Here is a 17,836-nt window from a genome sequence, read left to right as displayed (position 1 = left end):
CCTTCCCCTGTCCACTTTCTACAGGGGGACGATCGAGAACATCCTGTCATATAGCATCACAATCTGGTTTGGAAGCATCACTGCTTCTGACATGAAGGTGGTGCAGAGAGTGGTGAAGATGGCTGAAAAGATCATTGGCAGTTCCCTCCCTCCCATCCAGGACATAGCACAGAAGCATTGCTTGAGCAGGGTCCGTAAGATTATCTGGGACACTACACATCCTCTTCACAACCTGTTTTCCTTGTTACCTTCTGGGAGAAGGCTTCATGGTATCCGTAGAACATCCAGATTCAGCCATAGTTTCATTCCATACAGCATTAACCTTGTGAACTCTCAAGCTTTCTCCTTCCATTATATATTCAAGGTGGACGGTATTTAATATTTATTCGTTTTGTATATGTAGGGGTGTGGGTCTATACATATGTTGTATATAGTATGTTTAGGTGTGTGTCATGTATGTGTTTCACTTTGAAATCAGGCAACTAAATTCATTTTTGATGTGCCCACAGTAAAAAAAATGACAATAAAGGTTATCTTGTCTTGTCTTGTCTTGTCTTGTCTTGTCTTGTCTTGTCTTGTCTTGTCTTGTCTTGTCTTGTCTTGTCTTACCTTACCTTACCTTATTGGGGTTGCTATTGGTGGAGCAGGGAGAGAAATCCCAGAAGTGACACATGTAGAGATGGAGGTCAAGGTTAAGGGGCCGTGTGCAGCAAACTGCCATGCCTCAGTATCTTGTTTACTTCATGTCTATGAGCTCACTCCAATTAGCACCACCAAGGACTGCCAGGAACCATCAAGATATGTGAGACTCTATCCTGGCTGGGATGTTCTTAAAGATTGACAAGGGAATATACCAATAACAATGCTGTTGCTGTGTGCTCTTTGCTGCTTGTTAAAACTGTAATAAAACTGTAATAAATAAACTCTGCGTAGGCAGACAGAGATTTTGGACACCCTGCGGTGACTGGTTTCTGAATCCCACAGACACAAACTAAGCTGCCTCTCTCAGGGAGAAGAAACATATAGTCTCCATGGTGAAAAGCTTCTCATCAAGATGAGATGAGGCCACGTCCCTCAGGCCTAATACTCAGATGAATGTCAAATATGAATCTAAAAGAAACATGACTGCAAAGCTGGACAGAAATAATTCCACAAGCTGTGACATGAAGAAGCATTTTGGAACTCACTTTATCTGTAAAGCTATGAAGCATCTTCAGGTTCATGTAATGTTGCTTTCCTTTTCCAGACATATTGTACAAAAGGTTGGACCAAAGCCATGGTGACTTCTGTCTGTGATGAATTAGATCACTCATGCTAGAGTAAAAAACAACAAAGTTATAATACTTTTGTAAAAAATTGTATCAACTGCATATTAACTATACTTTATTGTCAGTGACCAAAGTTGAATTAAATATTAAAACAAAATAAAATTTATTGAAACACACACATGCACTAAATTACCAAATTACTAACATTGTTAAACCACCCATAATAAAACCAAAAGTAGTCATTATAGATGTGTTAGTGTATGGTATCAAAAATCAGGAGTTGGTTGCACTTTTTCAAACTAACAAGTTTTATTAAAAAGCACAAGCTTTCATGAACTCCAGTCACTTCATCGGATACATCATAAACTGATGAAATTAGAATAGGTAGGAAAGTGGGGAAAGACAAGATGGTTATGAAGATGCAGCTTGTGTGTGAGGCAGATTACAAGTACTGTATCAATTTAACAACTGCAGTGTTTTAAAACTCACTTTTAAAAAGACCTTCTAAGATACCCTGAAACCTTTGGATGTTTCACACTCTCTTGCTCAATTGTTTTAAGTGCTGCTTAAAACTAAGGCCACAGTGGAGAATATATGCACATCAGGTTTAAGATGATTAATAATAATAATAATAATAATAATAATAATAATAATAATAATAATGAGGAGGAGGAGGAGGAGGAGGAGGAGGAGGAGGAGGAGGAGTTGGAAGGGACCTTGGAGGTCATCTAGTCCAACCCCCTGCTAAGGCAGGAAACCCTATACCATTTCAGACAAATGGCTGTTGTTCCATTGGTTAGTTGTTCTAACTGTCAGGAAGTTTCTCCTTAGTTCTAGGTTGCTTCTCTCCTTGACTAGTTTCCATCCATTGCTTCTTGTCCTGCTTTCAGGTGCTTTGGAGAATAGCTTGGCTCCCTCTTCTTTGTGGCGGCCCCTGAGATATTGGAACACTGCTATCATGTCACCCCTCACCCTTCTCTTCATTAAACTGCACATACCCAATTCCAGCAACCATTCCCTATATGTTTTAGCCTCCAGTCCCCCAATCATCTTTGTTTCTCTTCTCTGTACTCTTTCTAGAGTCTCGACATCTTTTTTACATCGTGGTGACCAAAACTGGATGCAGTATTCCAGGTGTGGCCTTACCAAGGCATTGTAAAGTGGTATTAGTACTTCACGTGATCTTGATTCTATTCCTCTGTTAATGCAGCCTAGCACTGTGTTGGCTTTTTTGGCAGCTGCAGCACACTGCTGGCTCATATTTAAGTGATTGTCCACTAGGACTCCGAGATCCCTCTCACAGTTACTACTATCGAGCAAGGTACCACCTATACTATACCTGTGCATTTGATTTTTCCTCCCTAAATGCAGAACCTTACTTTTTTCACAATTGAATTTCATTTTGTTAGATAGTGCCCAGTGTTCGAGTCTGTCCAGATCCTCCTGTATCTTAAGCCTATCTTCTGGAGTATTGGCTATTCGTGCCAGCTTGGTGTCATCTGCAAATCTGATGAGTTCCCCATCTATCCCCTCATCCAAATCGTTGATGAAGATGTTGAAGAGCACTGGGCCCAGAACAGAGCCCTGGGGCACCCCACTACACACTTCCTTCCATGTAGATGCAGTTCCATTGAGGACTACACGCTGAGTACGGCCTGTCAGCCAGCTATGAATCCATCTGGTGGTGATGCTATCTAACCCACATTTTTCTATCTTATCAAGTAGTAGGTTGTGATCTACTTTATCAAATGCCTTATTGAAATCCAAGTAAATTAAATCTACAGCATTCCTCTGGTCCACTAGTTTTGTCACTTGGTCAGAGAATGCAATAAGGTTTGTCTGGCATGATCTGTTTTTGACAAACCCATGTTGGCTTTTAGTGATAACTTTGTTCGCATCAAGGTGTTCGCTGATTTGTTGTTTAATTATCTTTTCCAGAATCTTCCCAGGTATTGACGTCAGGCTGATAGGTCTGTAGTTTCCTGGATCTGTTTTTTTCCTCTTTTTTGAAGATGGGAACTACATCAGCTCTCTTCCAGTCTTCTGGTAGTTCCCCAATGCTCCAGGATCTTTGAAAGATATAGTTCAGTGGTTCTGAGATCACGTCTGCCAGTTGTTGGGTTCTTTCTTCTTCTGAGGTTTTTCCTCCACCTCCTCCAGATATTTTATTTCCAGGCTAAGTGCATGGAGAAATTGAGTTTGCTGGATATTTATATGTTGTAATGATATTACCTATCTCTAGTAATGAGACATTTTCAGAAGAGAAACAAAGTCAGGGAACAGTAAGAACTTTGCACGTAGTGTTTGTTATGTGATTGCATAGTGTACTATTTAGTTAAATGTTAAAAGACTAGAAAATAATGGACTAATCATGACTAACATTTAGCTGGCTTGGTCTTCTGTCATAATTTTGTTTTGTAGCCACCAATTGTGCATTAGGCCATTTGACATATAGCTTGTTCAACAGGTTATAAAATGCTCAAGCAGTTTTGTCTCATTTTTGCATAATGTTGGAATAGGAGTTGTACAATCTGTATATGTAAACTAATTTGTCAGTCTGGGACTCACTAACTGGACTTCATTAATTTCTAACTGTCTATTAGAATATACCATCATCTTTATACTTACCTTTGGACAGCTTTGACATAATCTGAATTTTTGTTCTTTTGTGCACCAATATTTTTGCCCATAGCTGTTTCTAGAGAAAAAGAAATATGGCAGACTGTGGCCTAGTTCACATGCAAACAAACCCATAATACAGGTTGTCTAGTTTTGACTTGGTATCTCTTGTAAGTTCAAGCAATGAGTTCATAACCCTTAGAATTTTGATCTAGCATATTTAAGGACTCCTCCTCCTCCTGCCTTGTCGTGGCAAAGGGGCTTGTGTAATTCAATGAAGCTATGCAAAGGTCTACTATAGAGAGCGTCCTCTCGTATGGTATTGTGGTTTGGTATGCTGGTCTGACAGCCACGGATAGGAAGGTATTACAGAGGGTGGTGAGTACAGCACAAGACATTGTGGGCTGTCCCCTGACACCACTGGATGACATCGCCAGGGGTCCTTGCCTTGGAAGAGTGAGGAAAATTCTCAGGGATGACTCACACCCTGGATGGTATCTCTTTACTCTCCTACCATCAGGTAGGAGATATAGGAGTATAGCCAGCCACACCAACAGGCTGAAAAACAGCTTTTATCCTTGGGCTGTTAGGTTTTTGAACGGGAAATAATTTTTATAAACTTTATGCAGAATTGACTTGTGAGGCCGGTGTGTGGTGCAATTAGTTCACATGGTGTAACAAGATGGAGGGTTTGTTCTCACTGTGAGTTGGGGGGTGGGAGCATAAAGGGAGGCTCAGCTAATCTCAATGTATACATGGTTGTACTTTGACAATAAAAGGTTCATTCATTCTATGCTGTGCAGGGGCACCCAAGACGGAAAGGTCATAGCAGAGAGTTCTGACAAAATGTGATCCACTGGAGAAGGAAATGGCAACCCACTCCAGTATCTTTGCCATGAAAACCCTATGGAAAGTACCAAAAGGCAAAACGATATGACGCTGGAAGATGAGCCCCTCAGGTCGGAAGGCGTCCAATATGCTACTGGGGAAGAGCAGAGGGCTAGTACTAGTAGCGCCAGAAAGAATGAAGCGACTGGGCCAAAGCCGAAAGGATGCTCAGCTGTGGATGTGTCTGGTGGTGAAAGGAAAGTCCGATGCTGTAAAGATTTTTTCTCCATAGGAACCTGGAATGTAAGATCCATGAATCAAGGAAAGCTGGACGTGGTCAAACAAGAGATGACAAGACTGAACATCGAATCTTAGGTATCAGCAAACTAAAATGGACAAGAATGGGTGAATTTAATTCAGATGACCATCAGCTATACTACTGCAGGCAAGAATCCCTCAGAAGAAATGGAGTAGCCTTCATACTCAATAAAAGAGTAGGAAAAGCAATACTGGGATACAATCCCCAAAATGACAGAATGATCTCAGTTCGAATCCAAGGCAAACCATTCAATATCACAGTAGTCCAAGTCTATGCCCCAACCACCAGTGCTGAGGAGTATGAAATTGACCGGTTCTATGAAGCCCTATAGCACCTTATAGAACTAACACTAAAAAATGATGTCCTTATCATCATGGGGGATTGGAATGCTAAAGTAGGAAGCCAAAAGATAACCAGAATAACAGACAAGTTTGGCCTTGGAGTACCAAATGAAACAGGGCACAGGCTGATAGAATTTTGTCAAGGGAATAGGATGGTCATAGCAAACACTCTTTTCCAACAACCTGAGACAGCTCTACACATGGACATCACTAGACAGTCAACACAGAAATCAGATTGACTATATGTTCTGCAGCCAAAGATGGAGAAGCTCTATACAGTCAGTAAAAACAAGACCAGGAGCTGACTGTGGCTCAGACTATGAGCTTCCCATTGCAAAGTTTAGGCTTAAAATGAAGAAAGTAGGGAAAAGCACTAGGCCACTCAGGTATGAATTAAATCATATCTCTGTTGAATATACAGTAGATGTGACAAATAGATTTAATGAATTAGATCTGATAGACAGAGTGCCTGAAGAACTATGGACAGAGGTTCGCAACATTGTACAAGTGGTAGCAACGAAAACCATCCCAAAGAAAAAGAAATGCAAGAAAGCAAAATGGCTGTCTGAGGAAGCTTTGCAAATAGTTGAGGAAAGCGAAAGGCAAGGAAGAAAAAGAAAGATACGCCCAACTGAATGCAGAATTCCAGAGAATAGCTAGAAGAGATAAGAATGCCTTCTTAAATGAACAGTGCAAAGAAATAGAAGAAAACAATAGAATAGGGAGGACCAGAGATCTTTTCAAGAAAATTGGAGAGATGAAGGGAACATTTCATGCAAAAATGGGCATGATAAAGGACCAAAATGGCAGGGACCTAACAGAGGCAGAAGAGATGAAGAAGAGGTGGCAAAATTACACAGAAGAACTATACAAGAATGAGCTTAACGTCTCTGACAATCACAATGAGGTGGTCACTGACCTCGAGCCAGACATCCTAGAATGTGAAGTGAAGTGGGCCTTAGAAAAGCTGAGCAACAACAGAGCTAGTGGAGGTGACAGTATTCCAGCTGAGCTATTCAAAATCTTAAAAGACGATGCAGTAAAAGTGCTACACTCAATTTGCCGGCAAATTTGGAAAACTCAACAGTGGCCACAGGATTGGAAAAGATCAGTTTACATTCCAATTCCAAAGAAAGGCAGTGCCAAAGAAGGTTTAAACTATCGTACCATTGCACTCATTTCTCATGCTTATGAGTTATGCTTAAAATCCTACAAGCTAGACTCCAGCAGTATGTGGATCAAGAACTACCAGAAGTACAGGCAGGATTTCGAAGAGGCAGAGGAACTAGAGATCAAATTGCCAACATACGCTGGATCATGGAGAAAGCTAGAGAGTTCCAGAAAAACATCTACTTCTGCTTCATTGACTATGCTAAAGCCTTTGATCGTGTGGATCATAACAAACTTGGCAAGTTCTTAAAGAGATGGGCATACCAGACCATCTTATTTGTCTCTTGAGAAACCTATATGTGGGTCAAGAAGCAACAGTGAGAACTGGACACAGAACCACTGATTGGTTCAAAATTGGGAAAGGAGTCTGGCAAGGCTATATACTGTCGCCCTGCCTATTTAACTTATATGCAGAGCACATGATGAGAAAGGCAGGGCTAGATGAATCAAAAGTTGGAATTAAGATTGCCGGAAGAAATATCAACAACCTAAGATATGCAAATGATACCACTCTAATGGCAGAAAGTGAAGAACTAAAGAGCCTCTTGTTGTGGGCGAAGAAGGATAGTGCAAAACCTTGGTTGAAACTAAACATTAAGAAAATCAAGATCATGGCATCCGTCCCTCTCAATTCCTGGCAAATAGATGGGGAAGAAATGGAGGTAATGAAAGATTTTATTTTCCTGGGCTCCAAGATCACTACAGATGGGGACTGTAGCCAAGAAATTAAAAGACGCTTGCTCCTCGGGAGGAAAGCCATGGCAAATCTAGACAGCACACTAAAAAGCAGAGACATTACCCTGTCAACAAAAGTGTGTATAGTCAAGGCTATGGTCTTCCCAGTTGCAATGTATGGCAGTGAAAGCTGGACCATAAAAAAGGCTGAGCGCCAAAGAATTGAGGCCTTTGAACTATGGTGCTGGATAAGACTCCTGCGAGTCCCTTGGACTGCAAGGTGATCAAACCGGTCAGTCCTAGGGGAGATCAACCCTGACTGCTCTTTAGAAGGCCAGATCCTGAAGCTAAAACTCAAATACTTTGCCCACCTAATGAGAAGGAAGGACTCACTGGAGAAGAGCCTAATGCTGGAAAAGATTGAGGGCAATACAAGAAGGGGATGACAGAGAATGAGGTGGCTGGATGGAGTCACTGAAGCAGTAGGTGTGAGCTTAAATGGACTCCACAAGATGGTAGAGGACAGGAAGACCTGGAGGAACATTGTCCATAGGGTCACAATGGGTCAGACACAACTTCGCAGCTAACAACAACATTTAAGTACTCAAGCAATTATGATTCATTCAGTAAGCCATGGTTAAGCAACCTGAATTTGGAGTAATGTATGAATTCATGACCTTCACAAGCTTAGAGGGCTGAGTTAATTTGTTTCCAAACAAATAGTTGTCCAGATTAACTTAATGCAGTGTGAAACAGAATATTTGTTTGTTTTGTTGGTTTCTTTGAGGTATTTGAATTCTGCAGAGCTCTATTCAGAAAGAATTCTTGTCTCAGCCTTCCTCCTGGTTTCTGAAATTAAGCTCCTGTAAAAGAAATACTGGGTAGTATTTCTCTTTAGATCAACAGAAAAAAAAGTTGCTATCTTGTTGTCATATATCATAATAAGTTTCTTTCTGTAATATAAATAGATGGATTTTTAGACTTCAATTATTTCAGCTTTTATATAGTGTTACTAGACACTATATATTTACTAATCAAAGCTTACCACAGATTATATCCAGGGTGCATAATGTAATGTATAAAGTGCAGTTGAATGGATCTTTGTCCAGGTGTTGTTCAAGGTTTTGAACAAGGATATTGGCTTGTTCCTTCATCACCTCAAGGAAATCTACTAAGATTGTGAAATGGAAAGTTGGAGTTAACATTTTTCTTCTACTGTGCCATTTTTTCCCAGTGCTGCAAAACAAAGAAATAAAAATAATATGACTGTCCCAGCCATGAAACCTATGGAATTTTAGGGAAATCTACAGATCTGGATGGTTTCCAGACTGGTTTCAGGAGTCTTCATTACAATATAACAGCTTTCAGAACTTTGGACTCATATTTGTATTCTTAAAGCTTCAACAAGGAGTTTAGAAAAGATTTACTTCCATTGTAGATTAATTGCAGTGCTGTACTATATAATCTCAACAAGTGGTAGTTATTAGTAACTAAAAAGGAAATCCACTTGGGTTCTGGTTAAAGTCCACCCTTACAGTGAATCTTGATTCTGCTCTCATCTCCCCTCAACCTTTAGTATCTTTAACCCTATTCTGATAACAATTATTTAATGTGATGTATAACATCAGCAGCAAATCATAGCCTATGGCATAGAAGAACCCAGCCACTTTGCCCCTCTATTTCATTCCTAATTAGTTTAAATTACCAATTTGAGGTTATTTTCTCAGAAGAATCAGAATTAAAACCATAAATTCAATATATTATAATCTCATTTAGGATTTAGGATTTAATGTGATGTATAATATCAGCAGCAAATTGTAGTCTAGGGCAATACATGAACCCAGCCACTTTGTCCCTCTATTTCTTTTCTATTTAGTTTAAATTACCAATCTGAGGTCTTTCTTTCAGAAGAACCAGAACTAAAACCATAAATTCAGTATATTATAATCTCATTTAGGACTGACACATAAAACTCAGGACTTCCATAAACAAACTAAATCAAAATATTGATTTTTTCATAAAAACCAACTGCACCAGATATTGAGTAAACATAAAAAGGACTTGGTACCTAACCACTGGCCCTATATATTAAGATCACGCATCTATATAGCATCACATCCCAAAAAATGGTTGGGGGGAGCATTTTGATACATTTGCATGGGAACTTGAGGTACAATTTCAGATATAGCAATCTCAGATCTAGTCTCTTTTCCTCCTTTTGCTATTGTGTTTACATCTTCAGGAATACTTAAAGAACAAAAGTAATAGCTCAGTCAGTTCTTAAGATTTCCACAAGACAGTGGTCCACCACATGGGTCAGGCACATGCTTTAATTAACTGCAAAATAGTTGAGTTACATTTTGCTCACCTTGTTAGAAGTCCTGTTCCTAGCCAAGGTTGAAGAAATTGATAGAGATAGGACTTCTCAATAAATGTTGAGCTACGCAAGACAACCTGAAAAACACACTACAGTTATATAACTTTAAAATAAACAGGAATTGCTATTTTCTGCTTTATCACTCTTTATATTTTGGTGAAATGGGAGAGAAAGTCAGAATTTTGCATTGATAGCCCAAAATCTGGCAACTTTTAAACGACATTCATTGGGCAAATCAAAGAAATTCCATGTTGATTGTTTTAAGGTTAATCCCATACTAGAGCATTAGCATTAGTCAGAGCAGTAGCTACTCCACTCAATGTTGTGCTATATGCAAATGTGAATTTCTTATACCTGCTCAACCAAACAGTTAACAAAAATGTTGAACAGTACAAGTAAGAATATCACTCTGCAATCTGATCAGAATTTTTTTGAGGCAGTATGTATCCATTCAGTTGTAATCCACTGCTTCATCACACCATCAAAAACTATTTTGACAATTGCTTTGCTTATGAAAAGTATTTTCATAACCTACTAAAGACCTAATCAAAAAATTAAATAAGATTAGTCTGATAACAATTCACACGCTAAAGTCAGCTAATCACCGGGTTCTCAAGATGATTGATTTATGCTGACTAATCTGTATTATTCAAATTCTCCTTCAAATAGGAACTATACTGACTCTCTTCCAATCATCTGATATTTTATCTATTTTCCAAAACAAGTTTGTCTGAGATTCTGCTCTTTCTAAAAAAAGAAAACTAAAGAATCCTGTCTTCCATTCTAGATCCAAAATTTCAGTATTGAATGAACCTTTATTGTCAAAGTACAACCATGTATACATTGAGATTGGCTGAGCCTCCCTTCGTGCCCCCAACCCCAACTCACAGTGACAACAAACCCTCCATCATATTACACCATGTGAGCTAATTGCACAACACACCAGCCTTGCAAGTCAATCATACATAAAGTTTATAAAATTATTTCCCTGTTCAAGAGCCTAACAGCCCATGGATAGAAGCTGTTCTTCAGCCTGTTGGTACGGCTGGCTATGTTCCTATATCTCCTACCGGATGGTAGGAGAGTAAAGGGATACCGACCAGGGTGTGAGTTGTCCCTGAGAATTTTCTTCATTCTTCCAAGGCAGCGAGCCCTGGCGATATCATCCAGTGGTGTCAGGGGACAGCCCACAATGTCTTGTGCTGTGCTCACCACCCTCTGTAATACTGAAGTATTAATATTGAAGTCAGGAGCAATGGAATCTATATCCAAATCTCCAGAGCTGCTATTTGGCTACACAGTATCAGAGATGCTAGATTCCTCAACCTGGTACTCCTCCAAGGAAGATTAGTTTAGCAAGGTCACTGCAATAACAATGCTTTGCATACATGTTAGCTGTGGTTACCCAACTTATTTATCCATGTGGTTAAGTTTGTTTTGGAAAGAGTTCAAATCTATGCTGATGAAGTAGTTTCACTGCAGGTTGGTGGTAGCCTTTGAATATCTAATAGTTTAAGGCCTATTGGAGATATTACCTCACCTGTTATAAACAAGCCCTTTTATTAGAGCAGGGGTGACGTATCGTGACTTTTCCCCCATTGCCGGCAATGGGGTTGGTGCGGTTTTGGCGTGACGCATCCAGCCCAGGGGCCAGCAGTTTGACACCCCTGTATTAAAGTGAGAACCTTTGGAAGAAGCTATTGATGTTGGCAGCTAGTTAACTTAAGAGGAATAACTGGCAAAACAACTCAGCTATGAATTCACTGCTTGGGAAATTACTTCATTTTTTTTCTTCCTTGGGAGCACAATCAAGATGCATCTATTTTCCTCGGGTCTTGGTAGTTTATTGTTACCTGCAGTAGTTTTAATTTATATTGATGAACGTTCACTTTTGTAATGCATTCTATTTATACCCAGCCACTTTGATAATAAAACTGGGTAATAAGGCAGGTTATAAAGCATAACATTATTTCTACCATTGAGCCAATTTATTAGAGACATGTGATACTTTGAATCATCCACTAAACATATGGACTAGGTTTGAAAAATACAGTAAAAATTAGTGAATTCATGATTCAATTCCTGGTATGAGCATGTTCTCTAAATTCTCCCATTTAGTTATGCATAGTTTCTGGATAGCACTAGGGGGCCCATTTTCATCCCATCATGCAAAGAGGCTTCATTGGTTAAAACCCGAGGAAGCCCAGAAGACAATGTGATCATGCACTCTCTCAAAAGCTATTACTTATGCCTTGACATGATTTCTAACTTTAAGGCCACACCGTGCATTGTATTTTTGATATGTACACTTAGGTTGCTTTTAATAATGGAAATTAGGAATGCAAAAAATATGCCTATAGTATCATGAGACTGAATACTCTTAAAGCACTCAATCATGGGGATGTATTAGATAGTCCCACCCTCGTGATCACTCTTCTCACCACACTTTACTGGCAATCACATATATGCATTCCTGCTAACTTTATGTTTACATAAAAAAAGATGACAGAGCCAATGGTTAACAGCACCAGGCTAAAAACCAGAAAAATATGATTTCTAGTCCAGCCATAGGCATAAAGCCATCTGGGTGACTTGGGCCAGTCACTTTCTCTCAGCCATGGGAAGAAGGAAATGGCAAACCATTTGTGAAAAATCTTGCCAAGAAAACTGTAGGGACAAGTCCAGGGATCAACACTGACTTAAAGAAACAAACAAAAATAAAAGTGAAGAAGCAGAGCATCTCACTTCTGTCATGTTGACAATCACCCCAGACTTTATGACTTGAAGAATTTTATTATTAATTGATGTCATTTATAATTTGTAGTATAAAGCAGGATATTTAGTTTTGCTATTACTGTATGTAATAACATTAAAAAAAAACAAATAACAAAATCCTATGTGGTTTATTTTCTGTCAGTGGAAAATGATATTGGCCATTTCACCTCAGATCATCGTGTGTGTGTGTGTGTGTGTGTGTGTGTGTGTGTGTGTGTATTTCAGAATTGTTAAGAATCATTTAACTGATATCCCAAGTTTAAAAAGAACCCAGAAGTTGTAATATAGTAATGTCCACACACTTTCATGCTACTTCAGGGTTCTTTGAACTATTAAAGATGTTACACCTTATACTTACCCACCTGCCTATTAAGTACAATTGTTTCTAGAAAGGGGCAAATAGGATTCCACCAATAAATTTCTAAACAGACTTGGCAAGGTCTTTCTATCAGGGGGTTGTCAATAAAGTCAAAATACTGACTAACATCCTCACCTATAAGATTTCCCTGGGAGCAAGAATCATCTTGCATAGCCATTGAGAATGAAAACTCAAGGACTCACCTCTACGGTGTCTTGGTGATATAAGATCACATAAGGCCATGGTCCTAACCAAAGTTTTAGCAGTGGTAGACAGCGAAATTCTTCTGAATAGTAAATTACTTGTTTCCAGAAACCTGAAAGATATACATTCAGTTTACAAATTATAAGTTTATTGCTCATTGGTATTTTGAATAAAACATTTACATCTGAAGGTTTTTTTGATCCTCACAAGACAAAGACAACATATTTGAGGTTAAGATTTTTTCTCAAAAAATTTATCATGCTGACTAAGCAAACTCAAATAAAACAACCCTGAAGTATCTTCTTTCCTATTCTCCAAATGCAGTCCTTGATCTTAACACAGCTTGTGTTGTGAGTTGTTCACTAGCAAATTGCTGTGATCTTTACTCCATAACAACTATGTTTTAATAGTATTCTTAAGTGTTAATCTAGCCATGGTATATATGGGATACGCTGAGTCTCAGTTAATAAATAATTTGCAACACTGTAGTGCTAGAGTAAGTAATTTGAGTAAAGTCTGATAGAATATAAGGATTTGTCTGAAACTGAGAGAACTGCTTAGAATAACCTTGCAATTTTTACTTTGCTTTGTAGATCGGGTTCAGGGAGAAGCATACCGCAAACATTCACTATGGTTCCCAGTTAAGCTGTTTCTTTAGGTTGGAGAGCTTGTTGAAAAAAAGCTCAAAATAACTGTGTTCTGAAATATAGTCTGTTATAACTATTATCAATCAGAATTAAACATAGGATGGATTTCAAATCAAAATAATTTTTCATCAATTTTATTGCAAAACACAGCTATAGGATGTTTTATGATCCCAACAAGTGAGCAAAAGGCTAGCTAAAAATGCTTCTTCTGAACTTCTCATCTAGTGCTTTAAATTTTATCATTAATCTTTTTAAATTGAATTTTCAGTGTAAGATGCCTTGAGACTTGGCAATGATAGAAGTTTAAGAAATAAGTAAATTTATCCAATCAAAAAATATTTATCTTGGTTGATAATGTTTTTAAATAAATAAATAAATAAATAAATAAATAAATAAATAAATAAATAAATGTAATCTGAGGAAATCTTCTCACTAAGACCTGCTTTTCTTTTTCTTCTCTTTCTTTGTTGATCAGGAAACTTTTTTCCTTCATGTTTTTCCTATTTGCTTTTTCCTTCTATTTTCTCTCCTTGCCAGACACAGCCTTTCCTTCCTTCCTTGTTTCCTATGGTTGCTCTTACCCAAAGGACCATTATGGATTTTATTTTTAATTTTTATAAAGGGGGACAGGAAGTATGGCTGACTAGCCAGCTAATTATAAAGGAAGCTGAGATGTTGTCTAAGGTAGAATTTTTCTGGCAAACTGGACCTTGCTCTGATTTCTTACATTTAGTACATAAGTAAAGTACAGATTAAAGATAGACACTGATAAGAAGGTCATGAAAAATTGGGTATATAAGGGTTCCATGTAATTAGGCATTACTAAATAATACACTTAAGAGATACACTGAATATTTTATTATTCTACTAAGTAAATTGGCTTCAAAAATATAAGTTACATTTTTAATATATTTCCCCACTGGTCTCCAAGTAGCATTAAATAACCTAGCAAAGTGTTTACAGGTCAGACTGCAGGCCTGATTAGGGGATAATATTTAAAGAGGAAAGAGAAATCAACCCACTATAGATCAATACTTACCGTATTTGGAAAATATGCAGGCCAGCAAAGTCAGCTTTATTTGAAGCTACTAGACTTTAGAGCAACATTTGCTTTCATTTCTAGTTACATTGTGACATAAATTGAACAGATCTGTTGATTTACATTTACCAGTGCTTAAACCAAAGCTAAGAAGAATGCATCCTAGCTACTATAGAATTCTCTGAGGCCAAAGCCTTTCGTAATTCTTTTACAAGAGCCAGATTTGGTCTTTCCGTAGCCTTTGCTCAGCTGGATAGAATTCAGTTCAATTTCTTATGAATACCCTTGTGAGTTGTAAATTGTGTCCTAGGTGCAGTTTAATGTTTAGAACCCAGTCTGACTAAGGTAGAAGGAGATAGGGCTTAGTGTGCAAGAATTATGTTATGGTTGAACCTCTCCTGCAGGTTCATAATTTTCATATTATGTGATGCTTTCACAGTATAGCTAAGACAGGTTGAAGCAAACAGACTTAAGACTTCTTAGCAATTATCATTTTTTTCCTGGAAGAATTGGGAATATCATTCAGTCAGCTAAATATTTATCTTTCATATCAATTCTGAAGTTCCATACAGCTGTCTCATTAATGTCTCAACATGTGCACTACATCTGTGCTATAACAAAGTGTTATATGAATGTGTCTTTGTGGTTCCAAGGAGATGGAGGTGCTATCACACTTTATCGACCAACAGCTATGCCAGGATATGGGAGTCAAAATCATTACTCCTCTCTTTATAAACAGAGCTAGAAAATCAGATTTATCTTCCTTGACTCCGCTGCTAGAAACTAGATTTGATGCGACAGTCTGTGAACTAAAAATTAATTAAAAAGGTAAAGGTAAAGGTTCCCCCGCACTTGCGTGCTAGTCGTTTCCAACTCTAGGGGCTGGTGCTCATCTCCGTTTCAAAGCCAAAGAGCCAGCGCTTGTCTGAGGATGTCTCCATGGTCATGTGGCCAGCATGACTAGATGCCAAAGGCGCACGGAACGCCTTCCCACCGTAGTGGTCCCTATTTTTCTACTTGAATTTTTTTACGTGCTTTCGAACTCTTAGGTTGGCAGAAGCTAGGATGAGTAACAGGCACTAACTCTGTTACACGGCACTCAGGATTTGACCCGCCAAACTGCGGACCTTCTGATCGACAAGCTCAGGGTCCTAACCCACTGAGCCACCACGTCCCTTTTAAAAATTAATACAGGAATATTATTACTTTATGTACATTTGCTACACTGGTTCTGATTAATAAGAGATATATGATTTTTGAAAATGGAAAATGTTATTTGTTTAGCATTTGACTTAGTATATAGAAGGTATTTAAAAACTGTCGATGTTCATAACAGGAGTCAGCTTACATATTTTACGATGCTGGTTATAACCATAATAAATGTTAACCCACTAGATTTTAGGACATCTAATGCACATTAAAAAGAAATCAACTTTATTTCCCTTCCTGCCCTGAATTTGGTGCTTTGTTTGACTTTTTGGTTTCAACATATCCATCCAGCTGGAATGTTCTATCACGATCTGTAAATTAGCCTGATTTTGAATGTAAAGAAAGAATGGTTGAAAATGCACTACATAGAACAGTTGTCCTCACTTTCCTTCAGTGATGCAGACACAGAATGGAGGATATTTTTAATGCTGACTTTAGGTTACCTTCTAATATGCAAAACATTTCATTATGAAAGGGATACTTTGTTCAGATGATTCGTCCGCCGCAACATCTAATACAGGGGTCTTCAAACTTGGCCCTTTTATGACTTGTGGACTTCAACTCCCAGAATTCCTCAGCCAGCAAAGCTGGCTGAGGAATTCTGGGAGTTGAAGTCCACAAGTCATAAAAGGGCCAAGTTTGAAGACCCCCTGATCTAATATCATGACGTTGTAAGCACTGCATTTTCTCCCCCGTTTCCCACCCTAACATCTTTCAAACTTTCGTTTCGGTCTCAAGCGCCCTTTCCCCAGCAGTTCCGCGCTCGCTTCGTAACTCTGCCCTCTGTCCCCGCCGCTCACCAGCTGACCTGAATTAAGCAAGTAGCGGAAGATTCTAGCCAGATCCGCCGCCGCCGCCTTTGCGGCTTGCTCCTTTGGGAAGAAGTGCGCGGGTGAGGGGAGAGTTATTTTTTTTTACCTTCGGCGTCTCTATCCAGCAGCAGAGAGTTACCCAGTATGGGGTACCAGGGTTTGATCTCCGGAATAGCCTTCATCTCGTTCCATTTCCAATAGTTGCGGAGCACCAAGAAGGAGACGGCGGCGGCGGCCAACACAGTTAAGGCTGAGGCGGCCCATTCGAAGAAAAACGCGCCGCTGACCAGAGCCATCCGGGACTCCACTTGCCAGAAGCTGACTAAGTGCTAACGAGCAAGGGTTGTTTTTTTTTTTTTTTGCGGACGGGCGGTACAGCCCGGAAGGCTTCGCGGAACTGTGGGAGGAAAACCCGGGAAGTCGGAGAAGAAAACCCCAGCGAGATCTCTAGAGCGGCCGTGGAGCTGTCGAACTTGAGGAAGGCGCGATTAATTGTAACCCGAAGGCGGCTACGAGGAAAGGTTAAAAGTGACAGGCAGGCGGGGTAGAGCCTCGATGCCCGCCCTTTCCAGCCCCGAGGCATACCCAAGCATTAACTCGGGCTGGAGTAGGCAAGCAACTAAATCCACTAAATCCAGGTTTGCTTTTCAAACCTGCTTTTTCGGTGAGGCCCATCGCCAGAAACTGGGAAGGGCCCCTCCTCCCGCCCCCAACTCGTTACAAATCCAGCTTTGCTGCTTTCCAACCAGAGCGTTTGAAGCTGTACAGAGGAGATCGTGGTCTACCGTTTCTTTTCTTCTAGGAGTAGCCCAGCTTCCTTGGGCTACAGGGCCTGTCCTGTCCTGTCCTTCCCAGTATCAGTATTCTGCCTGCTGAGCAACTGCTACAGATATGTGTATATACATGCTGTATACACACTGCACACACAAACGCACGTTGCAATAAATTAAATGACTTCCCATTAAACCAATGAAGGGATGCGGTGGCTCAGTGGGTTAGGATGCTGAGCTTGTCGATCAGAAGGTCGGCAGTTTGGCGGGTCGAATCCCGAGTGCCGCGTAACAGAGTGAGCACCTGTTACTCGTCCCAGCTTCTGCCAACCTAGCAGTTCGAAAGCACGTAAAAATGCAAGTAGAAAAATAGGGACCACTACAGTGGGAAGGTAACAGTGTTCCATGCGCCTTTGGCGTCTAGT

At 39.6% G+C, this 17,836-nt stretch overlaps 1 protein-coding gene across 1 annotated transcript in view; it reads right to left on the bottom strand.

Annotated features, from left to right (window-relative positions):
• CYP4V2 (cytochrome P450 family 4 subfamily V member 2) overlaps window positions 1-17,520 on the bottom strand; it is a 36,337-nt gene extending 18,817 nt beyond the window's left edge. The window contains exons 1-6 of the mRNA XM_083367419.1: window positions 16,748-17,520; window positions 12,934-13,046; window positions 9,589-9,674; window positions 8,266-8,456; window positions 3,897-3,966; window positions 1,188-1,314 (exon numbers count right to left, since the gene is read on the bottom strand). Coding sequence (XP_083223545.1) covers window positions 1,188-1,314; window positions 3,897-3,966; window positions 8,266-8,456; window positions 9,589-9,674; window positions 12,934-13,046; window positions 16,748-16,937 — 777 coding nt within the window. The 5' untranslated portion in view covers window positions 16,938-17,520. The remainder of the gene's footprint in view (window positions 1-1,187; window positions 1,315-3,896; window positions 3,967-8,265; window positions 8,457-9,588; window positions 9,675-12,933; window positions 13,047-16,747) is intronic.
• Window positions 17,521-17,836: the final 316 nt, after the last annotated feature.

The sequence above is a fragment of the Vipera ursinii genome (assembly GCF_947247035.1).
Source record: "Vipera ursinii genome assembly, chromosome: 7".
In the NCBI taxonomy this organism is placed as follows: Eukaryota; Metazoa; Chordata; class Lepidosauria; order Squamata; family Viperidae; genus Vipera; species Vipera ursinii.
Note: the sequence above shows the minus strand (reverse complement) of the source record. Positions and strands in the feature narration are given on the sequence as shown.